General features: G+C 55.7%; 1 protein-coding gene across 3 annotated transcripts in view; it reads left to right on the forward strand.

Annotated features, from left to right (window-relative positions):
• Positions 1-16228, forward strand: part of AKAP1 (A-kinase anchoring protein 1) — a 36413-nt gene extending 20185 nt beyond the window's left edge. For all 3 annotated transcript variants that reach the window (XM_019981437.2, XM_019981438.2, XM_070772504.1), the window contains 10 exons: positions 347-1904; positions 4104-4237; positions 5968-6094; positions 6616-6743; positions 8255-8432; positions 9664-9814; positions 10203-10270; positions 11038-11111; positions 11311-11373; positions 11739-16228. In XM_019981437.2, coding sequence (XP_019836996.2) covers positions 371-1904; positions 4104-4237; positions 5968-6094; positions 6616-6743; positions 8255-8432; positions 9664-9814; positions 10203-10270; positions 11038-11111; positions 11311-11373; positions 11739-11813 — 2532 coding nt within the window. In that variant the 5' untranslated portion in view covers positions 347-370 and the 3' untranslated portion in view covers positions 11814-16228. The remainder of the gene's footprint in view (positions 1-346; positions 1905-4103; positions 4238-5967; positions 6095-6615; positions 6744-8254; positions 8433-9663; positions 9815-10202; positions 10271-11037; positions 11112-11310; positions 11374-11738) is intronic.
• Positions 16229-19681: the final 3453 nt, after the last annotated feature.

Consider the following 19681-nt stretch of genomic DNA (forward strand, 5'->3'; position numbering starts at 1 on the left):
TGAATAGAAGTGTTCTGGGAGTTTAGAGAATGAAAACACTAAACACAGCTAGTCCCTTGTGGGGGAACCTAGGGAGAATTGGGCATCAAGAAGTGATGCAGGAAAGGACTTGGTTTCGGGAGCCGGCTCAGTGTGTTTCAGGGGAGTGTGCCTGGATGAGCGGGCAGCAGGCCGGGGGCAGTGCGCGCCCCCCCACCCCACCGCGTGGGTCACTGGCCGGGGTGTGCCCAGAGGGAGGGCTGCGCCTTCCAGGGGCCAGGGGCGCGGCTGGCCTTCCTGGGCAGTGAATCCCATCAGGAGCCCTCGCCGGCTCTCACGGCTCCCCCTTGCTCTCCTCTTCCCGCAGGTGTAATTACTCCACGCCTCCAGGATGACGATCCAGTTCCGTTCACTCTTCCCCCTGGCCCTGCCTGGAGTGCTGGCGCTCCTCGGCTGGTGGTGGTTTTTCTCCCGTAAAAAAGAGCCCCTCGACAGCCACGACAGAGCAGCGGAGGCCGGTGCGGTGGCGCTGCGGGCCGGCCCTGAGGCCCAGGAGGTGCTCCCAGTGGAAGACTCGCGGCCTGGAGCAGCCAGCCCACCGCCTGAGAGGGAGCTGTGCGGTGGTGGCAGGCCCTCGCCGGAGCCGCCGGCCCTGTTGCGGGCACACCCGGCCTGCCGGAGGTCCGAGTCCTCGGGCAGCCTTCCGAACCCCGCGGACACGAGACTCCGCCCGGGAGCGCGCAAGGAGGTGGAGCTCACCCTCGCGGGCGACGAAGCCAAGGCTGTCCCTCTAGAGTGTCCCCTGCCAGCCCCCAAGGGCCTTCCGTTCCCCCACGAGGCAGTCGAGGTGTGTAAGCGAGAGGCCGTGCTGGGCCGGCCGGGGGGACGGGGCCGCCAGGGTCAGCCTGCAGCCCCCGCGGAAAAGCCGGCCCCTGAAGAGAAGGCCCGGGAGACAGGGGGCGCCGAAGGCACGGGGGACGCGGTGCTGGGAGAGAACGTGCTGGAGGAAGAGCCGGCGGCCTGGGAGCCAGCCCCCGAGTTAGAGTTACAGAGCAGCCGGGCGGCCGGAGCGGGAGAGAAGGACCCGGGCCGCCTGCTGGACGAGGCCGTGGTGGAGGCGGCACCCGAGGAGGAGACGCTGGCGCCGCGGGGCCTGGCGGGCCGAGCCTGGGATGGAGCCTTTCCCCAGGAGCAGGGTGGGGAGGAGACTTGGGACAGAAGCGAGAAGATCGAGCAGGCTGCCTTCCAGATCATCTCCAAAGTGATCCTGGAGGCCACCGAGGAGGTGCTGGCCACCACCATGGGCAGGATTGCAGGCCGGGTGTATCAGGCCTCAGCCACCCAGCCCCAAGGGCTGAAGGAGGAGAGCTGTGCCTCCGCCAGCCAGAAAACCCCCCTGGGCCTGGAGGCCTCGGAGCCTACCCTGGCTGCGGTAGAGGCGGCCCCGGGTCTGAGGGACACGGCCCTCCCCTCCACAGAGCCTCCGGCAGGGGACCTGCCAGCGCCAAAGACCTACGTGAGCTGCCTGAGCAGCCCTCTGTCCAGCCCCACCAAGGACAGGAAGCCAAAGAACTCTGCACACCACATCTCCCTGGCCCCCTGCCCTCTGCCGGCTGCCCCCCTCCGCGAGTTGCTGGACGAGGCAGGCGGCACCGGGGAAGAGACCACCCATGTCCCCTGCGTGTCTGACGGCTGCCATGCTGTCCCCTGTGGCGCGGCCTCTGGGCAGTGCTCAGATTCCGCCAGCACCTCGGGGCTTGAAGACTGTTGTCTGGAGACCTCCCCCAGCCCCAGGGGCGAGGCCGCCACCCCACCGCTGCCCGAAAGTACTGTGCCCGTCAGCAATGGGGTGCTGAAGGGGGAGCTGTCAGACTTGGGGACTGAGGACGGATGGACCGTGGACGCGGAAGCAGACCATTCGGGAGGTAGGCGGGCCTGGGGTGTCCCCGAGAGGAGCGGGGTGTCTCCCCTCATTCAGTTGGGAAAGGTGGCTGGCCTGCCTCTGCTGCTTCTGTAGTCACGATGCTCTTCTACACTGTGTCCCAGCGGCTTGCAGAAATCGGGGTACAGGAGAGAGCTGGGGGGGCAACTGAGAAGTGAACGCTGCCCTGAACCCCAAAGCCATGGGAGCTGTAACTTGGTTCTGCAGCCGGGGACCCTCCCCAGCCCTTCTGAAGGAACCAGCTCAAGTTGGGTTCACCCAGTAACTTAATGTACACACTAACTTCCTAATAGCTTTTGTAAAGACGGAGAGGCCCCTTTAGCTTTAATCCGCTTGAGTACCAAGAACGGGTGAGCTTTTTCAATGATTTATTTCCTTTTAATAACGTGCTTGTTCCCATGTCTTCACCTGCTTTCCTTCTCCAGAAGCTCTTTCGGGGTAAGTGCCCAGAGAATGGCCACAGCCTCGAATCCTTGCGGGAGGCTCGCGCCTCCTGCCTGTTGCTGTCACCTATTCCTTCGCAGAGAACCTCAGCCATTTCCTTTCTGTGCAGCTGCAGTTCCACCCCCGGGAAAGGGGCACTTTGGTAATGAAGTGTCCAATGGGTTTTTCGAGTGCTGACCCCAGCGTAGACAGTTCAGACCGCTCACTTACAGGTCAGCAGCTCCTGACCCTGGTTTTGCAGCTTCCCTGGGGTATTTGCACTTATCTCACGGAAGAGGCCGCGGGTTCCTCTGCGGGTTTGCAGCCTGCTTGTCCTGGAGGTGCTCCCATCATCTGAGCCCCAGGAAGGCCGGGGCTCCTCTGGGGAGCTTTACTGCTCTCAGCAGCGTCTTGTGGCACCGCGTGTTGTCGCCTGTAAGGCGCTGTTAGTGACGAAGACACTGCTGTTTTGTGTGCCTGCGATGGGAAACAGTGCTGCCGGCCACCCGTGTGGAGAAGTCAGGGGCCAGAAGGGGCACCCGGCTTCAGGGGTGCCAAGTTACTTTCTTAAAGTCATTCTAAAACATCTGAAAATGGACGGAAGTGGACCCCAGTTTGGCAGTGGCGGCTGCTGGGATGAGTCTAGGCCTCAGAGGAGGGGTGGTGGGCCCTGGGCACAGCAGGTGGGGGCTGCCGGGAGTTGCGGTGTGGTCTGAGCCCCCTCTAAGTGTCATCAGGGTGGAGGCCCATCCTGCTTGGTCGGGCAGCAGCTGGGGGCTGGGTACGAGCCGAGCCCGCATCAGCCAGGTAGGCTAAGCAGACCTCTCTCCAGAAGGGTGGTTTTCCCAGCGTGAAGCCCCTAGTGTCGAGGGAGGCGCCTCGTCGTAGCTGGGAGGAGTGCCTGCCTCTGTCTAGGCAGGGCCGGGATCTCTTGGTAGGGGATTATGTCCAGGGCTTAGAGAAACCATGTGGAAAATAACCTAGTTAGTAGCCTCTCAGGAGTGATCTATTTCTGGCAGTCGAGTCTTCCATATTTCAGCCAGAGCCACTTTCTGAAGCCGTCTGACCCCTTGTCTGGGTTGTGGGCCCCCTGGCAGACCCTGAATGTGGGTGTCCTCTTGGGACCGAAGACCCATCGGGAGCCCTGAGAGCCTTCAGCGGTGCGCGAGTCAGGCCTCAGCAGAGGGAGGGGGCCTCCTCCCGTCGCCCACTCTTCCCGGCCCTGACCGGGATAAGGGCAAGTGGGGACTCTGTAGTTCTGATCGGCTGAAGGCCCCTGCGTGAGTGCCCCGGCCTGGGGCCTTGGGGCCCAGGGACCCTTCATCGGAGGAGCTGCTTGGTTGTGTGTAGACCAGCTGTGACCAATTGGGCTCCACCGAGACCTACACCAGGCGCAGGCCGCCGAGACCTTGGGGACCGGCTGGCCTGTCCCCTCCCCCACCCCATGGACTCCCCTTGCTGAGCCAACATCAGTTTCTTCCCAGTTCACCACTTGTCTCTGCTCCAGCAGCTGTGCTGGGCGCGGCTGCCAGTTCAGCAAGTGGGGCTGTAAGTGACAGGCTAAAATTAGGTGTATCTACACCCCCAGTCCGCCTTTCATTGGGGCTGTTCTGAGCCTTCTAGACTGCGAGTTGACAGTCACCTGCCAAGCCTGAGGAGGGGGCGTGGGGCGGGGGCCTCCTGGGAGTGCCAGTTTGGAAGTTGTACGTTATTAACTGCTCTGGGCCCGTGTCTGTGCGTGCTGCTTCCTCCCCTGCAGGTTCAGACGGGAACAGCATGGACTCGGTGGACAGCTGCTGTGGCTTCAGGAAGCCTGACGATTTCCAGAATGCCCAGGCAGGCTCCAATCCCAAGAAGGTCGACCTGATCATCTGGGAGATCGAGGTGCCAAAGGTAAGGGCTGTGAGCGCTAAGAGACCCCGGGTCCCAGCTCAGCGGGCTTGGGAGAGGGGGCCAAGGGGGGACCTAAACCAGGAGAAGCCCCCAGGGAGCCGGAGGCTGAAGGGGTGGGAATGCTCCGCTTTGCCTGGAGTCTGGAGAGCTCCGGCAGCACGGAGTCCCTCCAGCTGCCCTTGGGGGCGGCGTTCTCACACTCCCCGGCTCCTCCCCTCCTCAGGGCTCCTCTGGGCGTGCAGGGCTCAGATCAGTTTGGAGATGCTAGCAAAGCGAGGCTGAGGACAGGGGCTGGCCAGGAGTCCCCTCAGCACGCTCTCCTCACGCTCTCCAACGCAGACTGTATTTTATAATTGAGCACAGCATAAATCCGTATTTTAGAGAGCTTGAGGAATATAGCAGTGTAGGAAGAAAATAAAAATCAGCTTAATCCTACCCCCGAGAGTTACTAGGAAGACTTTTATTTCCTTCTCATCTTGCACCCTGTGGTTTTTAAACAAAACTAAGATTATGTTGCTTTAATTAATGCTTTTAAATATTTAACAACTTAATTTTCCTGTGTTATTCTTTGAAAATGGAATTTTAACTGCATGATTCATTGTGTGAATGTCAGTTTACTTCACCAGTCCCCCAATTCCAGGGTGCTTAAGTGATTTCTAGCTTCTTGCTTTTCTAACTTACATCTTATTAGCTTGATCTTGACGTTTGTCTCAGGGGTTCAGAAATAATTGGCCAACTGCATTCTTCTGGGCTCTTAGCCTCCTGCCAAGGTGGAAACTTGGCCTGGTGTGACCTCGAGGTCAGGCGGGCCGCTCTGACACACACGGCTGGCTCCCTTGGTTATGTCTTTATCCCATTGATCCTGAAGGCAGAGCTGCCCTCTTTTCTCTCCTTCAGTGGTTGCAAAGGGCACACCCAGGCAGCTTTGGGTGCAGGGTGACTGTGTCCCTAGCAGCTCTGCCGGGTGGGGTCATTGGGGATTGCTTCAGGGTTTGTCTTATATTGGGCTGAGTTTGGCTCCTGTTGCTCACAGGGGATGTGTGCTCTGGAGTTGGCAGCCGGAGCCCAAGGGTTCTTTCTTAGACCTTTGTTTTCAAACTGAGGCCATTCTTTGGACCTGAGCAGACTTGGAGAGGTAGAGGACTCAAAAATCCAACCTTGCGCTTAGAAACATCCCAGTGTCTAGGAGGAGAAAATGCTGCCTTTGCAGCCTCTGAATGTGAGCCCCGTTGTGGGGGAGGAAATGGAGACTGCCGTGTCCTGGGGCTGCTGCCTGGTGCAGCTGCTGCGTAGCTGTGTGCAAGGGAAAGGCGCTCAGTTGAGTCCGACTCTGTGCGACCCCATGGACTGTATCTCCATGGATTATACAGTCCATGGGATTCTCCAGGCCAGAATACTGGAATGGGTAGCCTTTCCCTTCTGGGGATCTTCCTAACCCAGGGATCGAACCCAGGGCTCCCACTTTGCAGGTAGATTCTTTACCAGCTGAGCTATCAGGGAAGCCAGTAGCTGTGTGAGCCTGGCCAAATTAGTTTAACCTCTCTGGGTTTGTTCCATCAACTGTAAAATGGTGATAAACAGATGCTGTTTGTTTTGCACTCAGAACCGTGCCTGGTGAGTGAGTGCCGAGAATACGTGTGAGCCTGACCTGGTATGAAGCAGAGACGGGTCTTGGGGATGCTCGAGTTTGGCTTCTTGTTAACCCTCTCACTTCTCTCTCTCTCCTGAAGCACCTGGTTGGTCGGTTGATTGGCAAGCAGGGACGCTACGTGAGTTTTCTCAAGCAGACATCTGGTGCCAAGATCTACATCTCCACCCTGCCTTACACCCAGAACATCCAGGTCTGCCACATCGAAGGTCAGTGGCAGCCGCTGCCTGGGTTTTATGACAGTTTTCTTACCTGGAACGTAAGCGACTTGAAGCATTTGAGTCCCACTTGCTCCCTTTTGGAGTCTAAGTCTCTGAATAGAAAGCCCTGCTGCTCACCCCAGGTGAAGGGAGTGGGCAAGTCTTCCCTTTAGCCTCATCTTCACTTGCGGTACTTAAAGGAGACTCTGGATCCCCCAGATCTTCTGGCGGGAAAAGGGTGGGCACTCGGGGACTGGCCAGGGGTCCTGGGCTGATGATGGACAAAGGCCAGGCCTCTCCGTCAGCTAAGCTCCTGTTGCGTTAGTGCAGTCGTAACCAATAGAGGCCAAGTGTGAAAGGGCGACAGGCTTCCAGCTTTAGATGCATTTCACCCTAAGGCGAGGCTTGGCATTTTGGCACCTTACAGGTGCACCTGAACTCTGGGGAAAGGCGGTGCGGGGCGGGGTGGGCCCGAGTTTAGTTTTGCTCTCTGTCTGAGCCCTGTGACTGTGGTCTGGCCCCACATTCAGGCTCTCAGCATCATGTGGACAAGGCGCTGAACTTGATTGGCAAGAAGTTCAAAGAACTGAACCTCACCAACATTTACGCTCCCCCGCTGCCTTCGCTGGCACTGCCTTCTCTTCCAATGACTTCCTGGGTGAGCATGCCCCTTCCTCCTGGCTGGCCCCAGATGGAAGCTCCCGAGGCCGTGGGCAAGGAAGGCCCGGGGCACACTGAGGCCTGCCCCCTCACCTCCGGCCAGTGGCCAGCTCTGCTTTTAGTTCTCTGGGTTGGGCTGGGGGCCAGGGTGCTGTAGGAAACCGGAGGCCTCTCGGTCCCTGCTTGGAAGGACCGCTCTCCCCACCTCTGCCACCTGGGCAGTCTGTTCTCCAGGCAGTTGCCTGGAAGGAACTACTCCCTCCTGACTGGCCGTGTGCAGGCTGGCTCGGGATGCCTTCGAGCTGTGCCTTGTCCTGATCACCCTGAGACCTGATTCGGGGACCCCCCGGTGGAGTTGGGTCCAGCGGTGGCCCTGGTGAAGGAGGCCCTTCCCCTTCCATCCTCACGAGGGGCACCTGTGTCATAAAGGGAAAGACCCCCACTCCACCTCCAGCCCTGGGAGCCCTAGCAGAGGAGCTGGCGTTTTGGGGCCTGTGTGCTGGGGCTGTGGGGTCTCTGGGGCCTGTCACCCCTTGCTGCTGTGTGCCTCCAGCCCTGTGCGCCTCGTCTCACTGGGAGCAGAACTGTAGGTTTCTGGAGGCTGAGAGCACTGCGTGTCACACGTAGGCTGGGTGTGCACTCCAAGAGAACGTTCAGGACGCTGGCCTTTTCATCCTGTGTCTCCTCCCTCCCGGTACCCTTGTGCTTCGGGGGAAGGGTGGGTGTCCCTTCCTTTCTTGTGGATATCTGGGAGTGGGCTGACCCCCACTCCACGCTTCACTTCTGAATCATCGGGGTTTCCCGTGAGGCTTGGCCCCAAACCCACTCTCTCTTTTTCAAGTAGTTGAGCGGTTGGTGAGGCCTCCTGTCCTTGGGCTCTGAGTGGCTGGAGCCATGGCTGTCAGCCTGCAGGGCCGGGGGGTCGGCGCGGAGCTCTCACCTGAAGCTCTTTCTGTGGCCGCCTGGCTGGAGGTGGCGTGGATGCCCTTCTGTGTCCACAGTGCCTCGGTGTTGCCTTAGCTTGGAGGGATGCCAACAGTCACGCTGGAGCTCCTGGAGTCAGCTGCCGTTCCAAGGAGCTGGCAGAGTGGCCCTCAGGCTTGACCATCTCTTACTCTTGTTCTCAGTGGCCACCCCATCCCTGTTTGCCTTCCCTGGGTCTTACAGAGTCTGGAGAAGAGGTGGACTGGGCAGAAGCTGTGCCCAGGCCCGTGGGCGGCCAGACGCTCCATCCACCATGGACACCTGGGGGCCTCCTTGCCCAGCTGAACTGAGGCCACCTCTTGTGGTTACTTGGGGCATTGCAGGGTCAGGGCCACAGGGGAGCCAAACACTTTGAACAGCTTAAGAGAATTTTCCTTGCACCTCTGCTGTCTAGGAGCCATGTTGCTTTGGTTTGCTGTGCCTTTTTCGAAGATGTGTCGATTTGGAGTCTTGCCCTGGGGCCTCAGAATTTATCCCAGGTGTGAGAAGGGTTGCTGAACGCACATGCCCCTCTGCTCTCTGCAGCTCATGCTCCCGGACGGCGTCACTGTGGAGGTAATCGTGGTCAACCAGGTCAACGCCGGGCACCTGTTTGTGCAGCAGCACACACACCCCACCTTCCACGCGCTGCGCAGCCTGGACCAGCAGATGTACCTCTGCTACTCTCAGCCTGGCATCCCCACCTTGCCCACCCCAGTGGAGAGTAAGCGCTGCCCTCGGGGCCAGAGGGGGGCGCCTGTGCTCTGGCCAGGCTCGGGGAGAAGTTTTGGGGGGTCTCCTCTTGTTCTGCCCATGGTTTTAACCAGCAGGAGGCTGTTCTGGGGCTCTTCATGGGAATAGCATCCCTGAGTTCTTGGTGTCGGCTTGGGGTGCACTGGGCTCCATTCCCTGGCTAGCTCACACTGGTGTTTCCATAGGCTGACGGAAAGAAGGGGTCAGAATACAGAGTTGGCACGAGGGTTCAGGTCTCAGCTCTGCTGCTCGCCTGTTGAGGGCTGGGGTGGCTACTGTGTGTGTCAGACACGCACAGTACCTGCTGCAGACGCCACTCCCATAGATGGTCCCAGAGTCTGGTGACGGTGGGTTGGGGCATCTCCAGTCAGCGGGTGAGAAAATGAAGACTCTGAAGTCAGTGACTTGCCCAGGTGGACCCTGCCCCGGAGCTCTGTTACCTTCATCACCCTCATTAGCAGAGATCTAATGTCTCTTACCTAACTTGACTCCTAACCTGAAGCCCCCAGTGGGCGTTAAGACATAAGGAAAACTTGAAATTTGGGGGACATTTTATATTAAGCTTTTCCTTTTGGAGGAATATTGTCAGGTTCTCTGACGTTGCTTCAACCCAGAAGTGAAGACAGAACTGGAGGCCAGGAGGTGACTGGACTGGACTGGGGCCTGCTCTTCAGGGTCAGGGCACAGTGAGGCCAGCCGTGTCACGGCCCCCGCCCTTGCTGCTCCGGGCTGGGGTTGGTGGCGCTCAGGGGCACTTGCGCTGTGGCCTGGTTGACTGCCCCGAGCATTCCTGCTCTCAGCACCGTCCTGAAGCAAAGGCCAGAAGTGGGCTTCGGGCTTGGGAGCCCTCGGTCTGGTCTGCGGTGGGCCAGAGCAGGTCCTGGCAGCCAACCAGAGATCTGCTGCACTTGAGGCTCTGGATTCTTTCTGAGACATTCCTTTCAGAGTATAAGGCAGGTGCTGGTCCATTCCATGAATTCTGGAATTTACCTGGCTTATATCAGGTAATCTGTGTCTACCTTTGGCCTCAGAGAACGTCTCAGAGAAAGAGGCGTGGGTGGGCACTTTCTGGTCTCGGGGGCGTTGCGGCAGCAGAGATGCACGGCTGGCAGGCCTTGCCCTTGGTCCGTGCTGGGCCCGGGATGGCCTGTGGCCGCCCCGCCCTGCGCCGGCTCTGGGCACACGCTCTCGTCTGCCCGCAGTAACAGTCATCTGCGCTGCTCCTGGCGTGGACGGGGCCTGGTGGCGAGCCCAGGTGGTGGCCGCCTACGAGGACACCAATGAGGTCGAGATTCGCTACGTCGACTATGGTGGCTACAAGAGGGTGAAGGTAGACGTGCTGCGGCAGATCCGGTGAGTCGAGTCGGCCGTGATGTCTGCCAAGCGGGCGCCTGGGACGTGGGTGGGTTCTTCCTGCCGCTGCCCACTCTGTTTGGGAGAGGATGATGCAAACGAATCCCGTCCTTGCCTCAGCCAAACAGAGCAGAGAGGCCCGTCCAGTGGAAGAAGTCCAGGTGTCGCTGGGCACAGGGAGGCGGCGTCTCTTGCGCGCTTGATGGAAGCAGCGCCTCTGGGGCCGGGCCTGCGCGGGCGAGCGGGAGCAGTGGCCTGTGCCTGTCGTGTGCGCCTCTGTGTGGCTTCACTGGGTTTTGGGGTCACGGCACTGAGCGGGAGGGGAGTGTCCGCCTGGGGTGAGGCAGTGTGGCGTCCGGGCTCAGCTCGGACCATGCTTGTCTTTCAGGTCTGACTTTGTGACCCTGCCGTTCCAGGGAGCGGAGGTGCTTCTGGACAGCGTGATGCCCCTGTCAGGTAACAGGTGGGGCCGCGGGCCGGGGCGCAGCAGGTGTTGAGAGGAGGTCTTCTCTGTGAGACCCTTGTTCTCAGCTTCCAGGCTTAAGCAGCACAGGTTGCGGCCACTCTGCTTCCATGGACTGGTCTGGGTGGAGGCCCGAGAAGTTGCGTTTCTAACAAGTTCTCCGCGGTGCTGGTCCCTGGACCCCCGCTTTCAGGCCCACTACCCTGGCCTCCACCTGGGCCTCTGGCTTTGAGAGGCTTCCTGCAGAGACTGCTACGTCCCTAGATGCTCCCAGACCTTAGCCCTGTGCTCCCGTCCTCCCTGCCTCTCACCCTGGGTGTGTCCTTGTTAGGAGGGTATGATCTGACAAGAGATGCTGTCGCGCGCCCCACCCACCTGGGACCGCTGCGCAGAGTGGACTGTATGGCCAGCTGCCTGGTCTGAATCGCACCTGCATCACTGTGGGCGCGGCTGACCGTCAGCCACTGACCCTTGTCTCACATGTTCTCACCTGTAACGTGTGTTCCTGAGTCCGTGAGATGACAGTCCATTCAGCCCCCGAATCAGTGTCGGTGGCAGCGATACTTCCACTGGAGGCAGCCTCTGTCCCCCGGGGGGTGGCATGCAGCAGGCACCCCGAGTGTACCCAGGGAGGCCTGGGGCTCTGTCCCGGGAGGTCCTGCTCCGTGGCAGCGTGTGACGTCTGCTTGGAGAACACCTGCGAGCTGTGTGACGAGTGCTCGGCCTCTGAGAGTCGAACGCTGCTTTTCCCTCTCCTCAGACGATGACCACTTCTCCCCCGAGGCGGACGCGGCTATGAGCGAGATGACGGGGAACACAGCGCTGCTGGCTCAGGTGTGTGGTGCGGGCGGGCTGGTGGGTCTGTCTCAGGAGCCCCCGCCTGGCGCCTCCAGCCTCTCTGAGCTCTCCTGGCTTCTTGTGAGCAGACCTATAGCGCCTGCCTTCCCCTGGCCCACACCCTAGGTCGACCAGCAGTCTTGAATGAGAGGGGCCTGGGGTAGCTTATTAACACCATGGGGGGTTTTTCTCTCAGGTTACGAGTTACAGCCCAACCGGCCTTCCTCTGATTCAACTGTGGAGCGTGGTTGGAGATGAAGTAAGTTCTGGCCTCCTCTCCCCCGTCACGCCCAGAGACGCTCTTGGTGGCCGCCGTTGGGGTGGGGATGCCGCTGTCATCTAGCGGGTGGCGGCTGGAGGTGCAGCTGACGATCCCCGCGGAGCTCTGGCGGCCCCGTAGCAGGACGTCCCTGGGCTCTCTTGGACCTTGTCCCTTGGGGTTTCCCCTCCGTCCCCTGGTACTAGAGTGTGGAGAGCCTGCTCGCCCGCTGGGAGAGCCTGTCCGTGAGCCCCTGGCGGGCCCGGCCCAGTCACTCAGGCGCCGGTGATGGGGCCTGGGCTGAGGGGGACCCGGAAGGTAGGCCCAGTGCCGTGGCCGCGCTCTCCAGCACCTTTCTCTCCTAGGTGGTGTTGATAAACCGGTCGCTGGTGGAGCGAGGACTCGCTCAGTGGGTGGACAGCTGCTACTCGAGCCTCTGACCCGCTCCACACCACCTCTGGAGTCTGTTTTGCACTGTTGAAATTGGGCTTGGCACTCAAGGCAAAGACTTTACAGCAGAATTACAAACACTTGTTGTCTCCAGAGAGTCCTTTCGTTCCGTACTGTAGTCATGTTGAGCTGTTTCCGTCTCTGAGACGAGGGAATTGTGGGTTCTTTTCAAAGCCATCAGATGGCGTGTAACAAGCCAGTCAGCTTAACCTGGCTCCAAGCTGTTTATAAAACAAACAAAAACGATGAAAGGAAAACTGCCTCAGCTCGGTTGTCCTGCCCTCCCCCCATTCCCTTCCTCCCTTCCTGCCTCTATATTTCCTCCCAAACCCAGACCCCTGTAAGCAGACAGGCCAAGGGATGTGTTCTTGCTTTTGGGGAAGGGATTCTTTTACCTTCAAGGCTTTCTTCAGGGAGCAAGACATGAACTGACTGATGGGCGTCAATCGCTTGTATAGCTTACAAATGAATTTATGATTGTTTAACCATTTTTTATGAACTCCATCTAGGTCTCTAAGAAGACAGACTTTTTAATGCATCTGTAAATACAGAGCAATCGTACCTCCGGCCTCAGTCAGTGATAGAGGGGGGGGGAACTTATCTTGCCAAGCCTGGTTGTAATTTGTAACCATTTTCTATTTGTGCAAACTCTGTAAATATGTTTAAAAAAATGTAATTATTTTGTACAAGATACACTGGAGAACAAAGGGAACTCGCGGTTTTTCCACATCCCGTGTCATCTATGGCCGCTGCCTGTCCCAGCTCCCATTGCTTCCTGCATAACCGGACAGGGTGAGCGTATGGTATAGGGTGTGACCCGGGGATTTTTTTTTTTTTTTTCCTGTACAAATTTGTTTAAAAAAAAAAAAAAAAAAAAAAACCCTCAGTGGATTACCTTGCAGTGGTGTGTGTTGATTCTTTTTTAGACTGATTTCATGCAGCATTGTGCGATTAAGTAACTTAAACATACAAACATACAAATCTCAAATTGTATACACTGTAGCTTCTGTTTTTTCCCATGGTGCACACAGCTGGGGAGTCGTGGGGTGGTTGTGAGTGTGGCGGGCTCTAGGGTGCCACTTAAACTAGGAGACTCATGGCTCTCTGAAGACAGTTTAGCCAGAAATTTCCATCTGGTTTTTTCCTCCCCTTTGCTCCACAAGGTGGCAGCCAGCCTTCCTCTGGCTTCTTCCTGTGATGTTCTCAGACAGCCAGGCTTGAGGAGAAAGCACTGGTTGCCCAAATTCTTTGTGCACTCTTAATAAATCTGTGAAGTGATTTAAGAGCAGAACCAAGTCTTGATCGAAAGGCCTCTCCTCTCGAACATAGGCTCCGGGCCTTGAGCCGTGGCCTCTGGGCCTGCCCACCCCTCCAGGGTCCCTGGAGTGCTAATAGAGCCCCAGGGCACAGAAGGCATTCTCCCCAGAGCTGCAGCCTCTCTCCCTGGGTTTGGGTACCGAGTGGGTGAAACACAGGCTTCAGTTTCCATGTTCAGATAATGGTGGTGGTGGATGTTCAGTGGCTCAGTCATGTCCGACTCTTTCTGACCCCATGGACTGCAGCACACCAGGCTTTCCTGTTTCACTCTCTCCTGGAGTTTGTTCTAGCTCATGTCCATTGAGTCGGTGATGCCATCCAACCATCTCATCCTCTGTTGGCCCTTTCTCCTCCTGCCCTCAATCTTTCCCAGCATCAGGGTCTTTCCCATGAGTCGGCTTTTTGCATCAGGTGGCCAGGGTATTGGAGCTTCAGCATCAGTCCTTCCAATGAATATTCAGGGTTGATCTCCTTGCAGTCCAAAGGACTCTTAAGAGTCTTCTCCAGCACCACAGTTCCAAAGCAGCAGTTCTTTGGCACTCAGCCCTCTATGGTCCAACTCGTGTCTGTTCACTACTACTGGGAAAATCATAGCTTTGACGATATGCACATTTGTTGGCAAAGTGATGTCTATGCTGTTTAATTCGCTGTCTAGGTTTGTTATAGCTTTTCTTCCAAGGAGCAAGTGTCTTTTAGTTTCATGGCTGCAGTCACCATCCGCAGTGATTTTGGATCACAAGAAAAAATCTGCCACTGTTTGGTATCAGCCTCATAAGGCAATGAAATTGAAATATTCCTGCTGGAATGGAGCTTGGCCCTCAGCGAGCTCTCGTGTGGTCTTAACCACCAACAGCCCTCACTCCCAGCCGTAAGTGGGTTGTGACTTTGGTCAAGTTGGTTATACGCGGGGCTAAGCCTTTTCTTTACAGCTTGCATCACTGAAACGGGACGTGGCGTGTGGCAGCCTTTAGGCTAGTCTGAAGAGGGCTGTCACCGCCGGGGGTGCAGACGTGGCTTCTCTCTTGGGAAGCAGTGGAGGGGTTTTGACGGCCGGAACCCGTGATTCTGTGCAGGGTGGAGTGCAGGGGAGGTGACGGAGTGGAGGCCAAACCAGAGTGGTCTGGCTGAGATGGCTTCCTCTGGGAAGGCTCTTGGGCTGACAGGTGATGGGATCAGGACTAAGGGCCCAGGCTCATGGGGGGCAGGTTGTGCTTGGTGTCTCAGGGCTTAGCTCTCAGGGCTGGGATATTGGAGAAAACGTAAGAAGTTACTGAGGAGCCTGTACACTTTGGATAGATAGTGTTTAGGTTGCCGTGGGCCTTGGATTAATTTCCAGAGTTCTGAAAAAGGTCATTTTGACCATTTTGCTGGTACTTGCGTTGCTTTTACTGAGGAGTGGATTTCCAGGTTCGTGGAGGTCCTCATTCTGCCAGGCCAGATGGTGTCCCTCTGCTTGTTGGTGTGTTCTCGGAATTACCCGGGGGAGCCTGGTGGGCCGCCATCTATGGGGTCGCACAGAGTTGGACACGACTGAAGCGACTTGGCAGCAGCAGCAGCTTAAGTGTAAGCGTGAACTCTTAAATGGGAGAAGCTAAGGGCAGGGATGATCTCCGCCAGGTGTGAGGGAGAGGTGGATGGCTGAGCACAGGAGCCGGAGAGCCAGCCTGTTGTCACTGCAGGTGCTTGTGTGGGCTGTAGCCCCTCTCTGGTCCTTGGGGCACTGCTGCGGGAGAAAGGACTGGACCTAGAAGGGTGTCGGTGTCTGTTCTGGGGTTACTGCTGCACCACCGTAGGTTTAAGATAAGGTTGAGCTGGAGTTGCGGAGAACTTACTGCCAGGTGCTGTGCTGTTTTACAGTAATCCTTGGTCCTCAAAAGGCTCAGTGGTAAAGAATCTGCCTGCCAATGCAGGAGACACAGGTTCCATCTCTGTCATGGAAAGATTCCCTGGAGGAGAAAATGGCAACCCACTCCAGTGTTCTTACCTAGAAAATCCCGCGGACAGAGGAGCCTGGTGGGCTACAGTCCATGGGGTCGCAAAAATGCTGGACATGACTTTGCGGCTAAACATCACTTGGTCCTCATGACCACCTCTGGGGTGAGCCACAGCTGACCCCAGAGATAGATGGTGGGGACTGCGGTTTGCAGGTGGAGCAGATGTGAGGCTGAAAGCCAGGTTCTGGACCACAGCTCCTCTGTGTCAGTGTGAGAATGATCGTTCCCCCTCCTGTGTCCCCAGACACCACAGTGGCTCACTGACCAGCCTCTAGGAGAGTTTCAGAACTGAGAATTGGAAAAACACAGACAGGAGAGATCCATCATTTCACCTCTTAGAAAAATTAACATTTGTGTAAACAAACCCAGGAGAAACTCATGGCACCTAGGCCAGACAGGAAACATTTTAAATCTGATCTAAAAGGAAAACAGTCTCCGTGGACGTCAAAGAATGTGGACAGAAAATTGAAAACCCAGACCCGTTTCTAGACCAGCTCTGTCCAGCGACATGGAGTGTGAGACGTGTATAGTTTGAAATTTTCTAGGAGTCTCAATAAGAAGGAAAGAGCAGATGAAATCAATAATGGTTCATTTAACCTATCTCAACATGTAATGGGTGTTAGAAATACTGAGATATTTGGGTGTTTTTATATTAAGTCTTCGGAATCCCGTCTGTGTATTTGCACTCACAGCAGCTCAGGTGCTCCACAGTCACGGGGGGCTGGAGGCTGCTGGTCTGGGCAGCTCAGGACTGGCCTGTTGCCTTCATTACTATCACTCCAGTACTGACAGCCTCATGGGTATATTCTTACTCAGAAATTCTGGGTTCTTTGGTGCATTTAATTCTCCAGGTAAACTAGAATGATTTTTTTGCGGGGGGAAGGGAATTGTGGAAAATGTTCTGCCACACCTGAAAATAATGCATTATTGTTGGTTTGGTATAAAATTTTATGTGATCTATTAAATTCAGCTTGTAAATTAAATCTGTTTTCCTTTTTTGCTGTCTCCCTCCACCCCCTCCCCCAATTTTTTTCTCTTACCTGTACTATCCATTTCTAAGACGAGTACATTAAAGGATTTTGTATGTATTGGCATCATGTTTTCCTGTCTCCTTGACAACTTTCTGGTGAAATCTGGAAAGTCAGTAGGTGAATTTCACCTGTTCATCGTGATCACTGTTGTCATATTATTTGGTGTTTAGTTCATTTTCCTGTTGCTTTCTGACTGGCTCGCTCTCTCTTTTTTTTTTTTTCTTTCATCATTATTTGCTTGGTCAAAAATTTTCCCTGTAGTAAATTTAACAACATTCAACAAGTATTAATTAACAACATTAAGTTATTAATGTTATTAAGTATTAACAACATTTAACAAGTATTCAACATCTTGATTCTGTGTTATCAGTGAGTTTTAAGTTACCCACTTTTCTCCCTAAACAAGAAGAAACTCAGCAGAATGTCAGATTTCTGCCCTTCCTACAAGTATGTGCACACACACACACGTTCTGTGTCCCCTGAATTGTGTTGAAATATCTAGAATACAGTTCAGAATTATAAACTTTTCACATATACCTCTATCTCAAGAATGTTTTAATGGTGACATTGAACTTCAGTCATGTTGTCAACGATTTTTGCCCAACTCACTGTTAGGAACTTTATTGCTCATCTATTTCTTTTTTTTTTAAATTTTATTACCAAAAAGGAAAAATTGAAGGATGAAGGATGATTACAGTATTGTGTTCTGACCCACGCCAACACGAGTCAGCCACGAGTGTGCACACGTCCCCTCACTCTTGAGCCTCCCTCTCACCCCTCTAGGTTGTCGCAGCCCCTGTTTGGGTTCCGAGTCACACAGCAAGTTCCCACTGGCTGGCTGGCTTACACGATAGGGTGTGTGTTTCCAGGCTCCACTCGTCCCACCCTCTCTGTTTTACCCTCCCCCCATTGCAGCCTGCAAGTAGGTTCATCAGTAGTCTTTCTAGATTGCATATGTATGGGTTAATACGCAACATTTGTTTTTCACTTTCTGACTTCACTCTGTATAATAGGCTGTAGGTTCATCCACCCCACTGGTACACACACGTGGGCACCTTAGCATTGACAAAGGAGGCAAGAGTATTCGGTGGGGCAAAGATAGTCTCTTCATTAAGTGGTGCTGGGAAGACTGGACAGCTACCTGTAAAAGACTGAAATTAGAACACTTCCTAACACCACACACAAAGAGAAAATGGATTAAAGACCTAAATGTAGGATCAGAAATAATCAAACTCAGAGGAAAACAGGCAGAACACTATTTCTTATATACGTGTTCCTGAGTTATTTTGATCCACTTCTAAAGTTATTTTGGGTTGTGCTGGCTCTTTGCTGTGGTGAGTGGGCTCTCTAGTTGCAGAGTGGGGGCTCGCCTTTTTTGCAATGCCCGGGCTCCAGGGTGCGCCAGGCCTCAGCAGTTGCAGCTGTGCTGATGCCCAGGCCTGTGGGATCCTCCCAGACCAGGCATGGAACCTGTGTGCCCTGCATTGGCAGATAGATTCTTATTCACTGGGCCACCAGGGAAGTGCTTTTGATTTACTTCTGTTTGTTGTGTTTCTTCTGACTTTTCTGTGTTTTCAGAACACGTATGAATCGTTGGTCATCAGAACCTTTCTGTCCTGAGGTCAGCCTTAGTGTCTCTACTGGAGCAGACGCCTGCCAAAAAAACTGCCCTCCCTCCCCCTCCGCACAGTAGGATCACACATTCTGACACCAGGCGCCATTAGCGAAGGGCGGGTCAAGGTGCCCTCAGTCCCAAGGCTGAGGCTTCAGGAGGCATCGTGTGCCCTGTTGGCCCAGCATCCGCTAAGTTCCGGGTGGAGACTAGCCTGCGTGCCCGGGTGCCCACAGAGAGATGGTGAGGAACGGAGCTGCAGTCACCCGCAGAGGGGGTATGGGGTGTCCCAAGTGGGTCTGTCGTGAGTTATGAGGTCTGGGGGCTACGTGTGGCTTATCATGATCAATGGTGTTCTGGCCCCAGACTTCCCTCTGAGGACACTGAGCTCTGGCCGTGGCCTTGGGGGCAAGTTCCTTACTCCCCAAACCCCATCTGTGAAAGAGTGAATTAGGTGCGTACAGAGGTGTCTGCCAGGTTTGACTTTACACTGATCTCTAAGGGCCTTCCTGGCGATTCCTCTTAGGGGGCTAACTTATTTTGCATTTTTACAAAGCACATTATCTAGGAGAGATCTTGGCTGTTTGCCGCTAGCAGTAGGCCCAGCTAACAGAGGGTGGGGACAGCCCCCCCATCTTGACCTGGGGTGGCTATCTTGTCTTTCCTGGCCCCTGGCTTGGTGATGGACAAAAGCTCCGCCTGCTCCCACTGGTCTCTTCTCTCCATTGAGCGCCTGCTGTATGCCAAGCATCCTGCTGTGCTGTGCTTAGTCGCTCAGTTGTGTCTGACTCTTTGCGAGCCTTCCAGGCTACTCTGCCCTTGGGGATTCCCCAGGCAAGAATACAGGAGTGGGTAGCCTATCCCTTCTCCAGGGGATCTTCCTGACCTAGGAATCAAACCAGGGTCTCTTGAGTTGCAGGCGGATTCTTTACCAGCTGAGCTGCCACATAAGCCCAAGTATCCTGCCAGGAGGCTGCAAAGATGGGGCACATTCTGGCCCTTTGGAGGCATCTCTACCTGGGGAGGCGGGCTTGGTGAGTCTGCACAGCTGGTGCTTCGACGTGGAGCCACCCTCCCACACTTCCTATGGGATCCTGGCAACTGCTGGTGAGGTGGGCACTGGGGGCTGAGAATCAGCAGAGCTGGACTGGAACCCAGGCCTTCCGGACTCCAGGCTGAGCTTTTCTCTGCATGTGGTGCCTCAGCTTCCCTTTATGAAGCCAAGTTGCCTGTGCCCAGCAGGAGGCGGCCTCCACTGGGCTCCGCTGAAGGAAGGGGAGGCCGAGGGAGGTGGGCAGTGGGCGGCGGAGGGGAGAAGCCGGGCGTGCTACTGAGATGGAGTTGGCCTGCGGGACTAGGAACAGAGCTGGTAAAAGTGAGAGCAGAGGAGGCCTCACAGTAGGCAGTCTGCAAGGACTTCCTGTGTGCAAGTCTTGTCTGTTTTTTGTTCTTTAATAGGTGGTGCACATAACACAATACATGATTCCAAAGAAAAACGAGGAGAAGAGGGCACCGCCACCTCCTTTTCTGTCCCCCAGACACACGTCTCCTCTTTGGGAGACTGTTATGAGGTTCCCCTGTTCCTGCTCAGCACATGTGAGCGATAGGGCGATGCAAACCACGGTCACAGGGCAGGCCCGAGTCTGTAAATGGTGTTAGCTGCACAGAGCAGCAGCTGTGTGTATACTGTCTAGGGCTGCGTTTCTGCTGCAGCCACGCAGTTGAGCAACTTGGATAGAGGCCACCCCGCAAAGCCCCCAATACCCAGTCCTTTATAGAAAAAGTTGGCTGACCGCCCCTGGCTGTAAACATTTAAAAGTCAGTATGTCCTGCCTCTTTCAACCAGAAGTTCCTTTGTTGAGAATTCCAGAGCCTCAGGTTCCTTGGGATGGTGTCTGGTCGGC

This window comes from Bos indicus, chromosome 19 (assembly GCF_029378745.1).
Source record: "Bos indicus isolate NIAB-ARS_2022 breed Sahiwal x Tharparkar chromosome 19, NIAB-ARS_B.indTharparkar_mat_pri_1.0, whole genome shotgun sequence".
NCBI lineage: Eukaryota > Metazoa > Chordata > Mammalia > Artiodactyla > Bovidae > Bos > Bos indicus.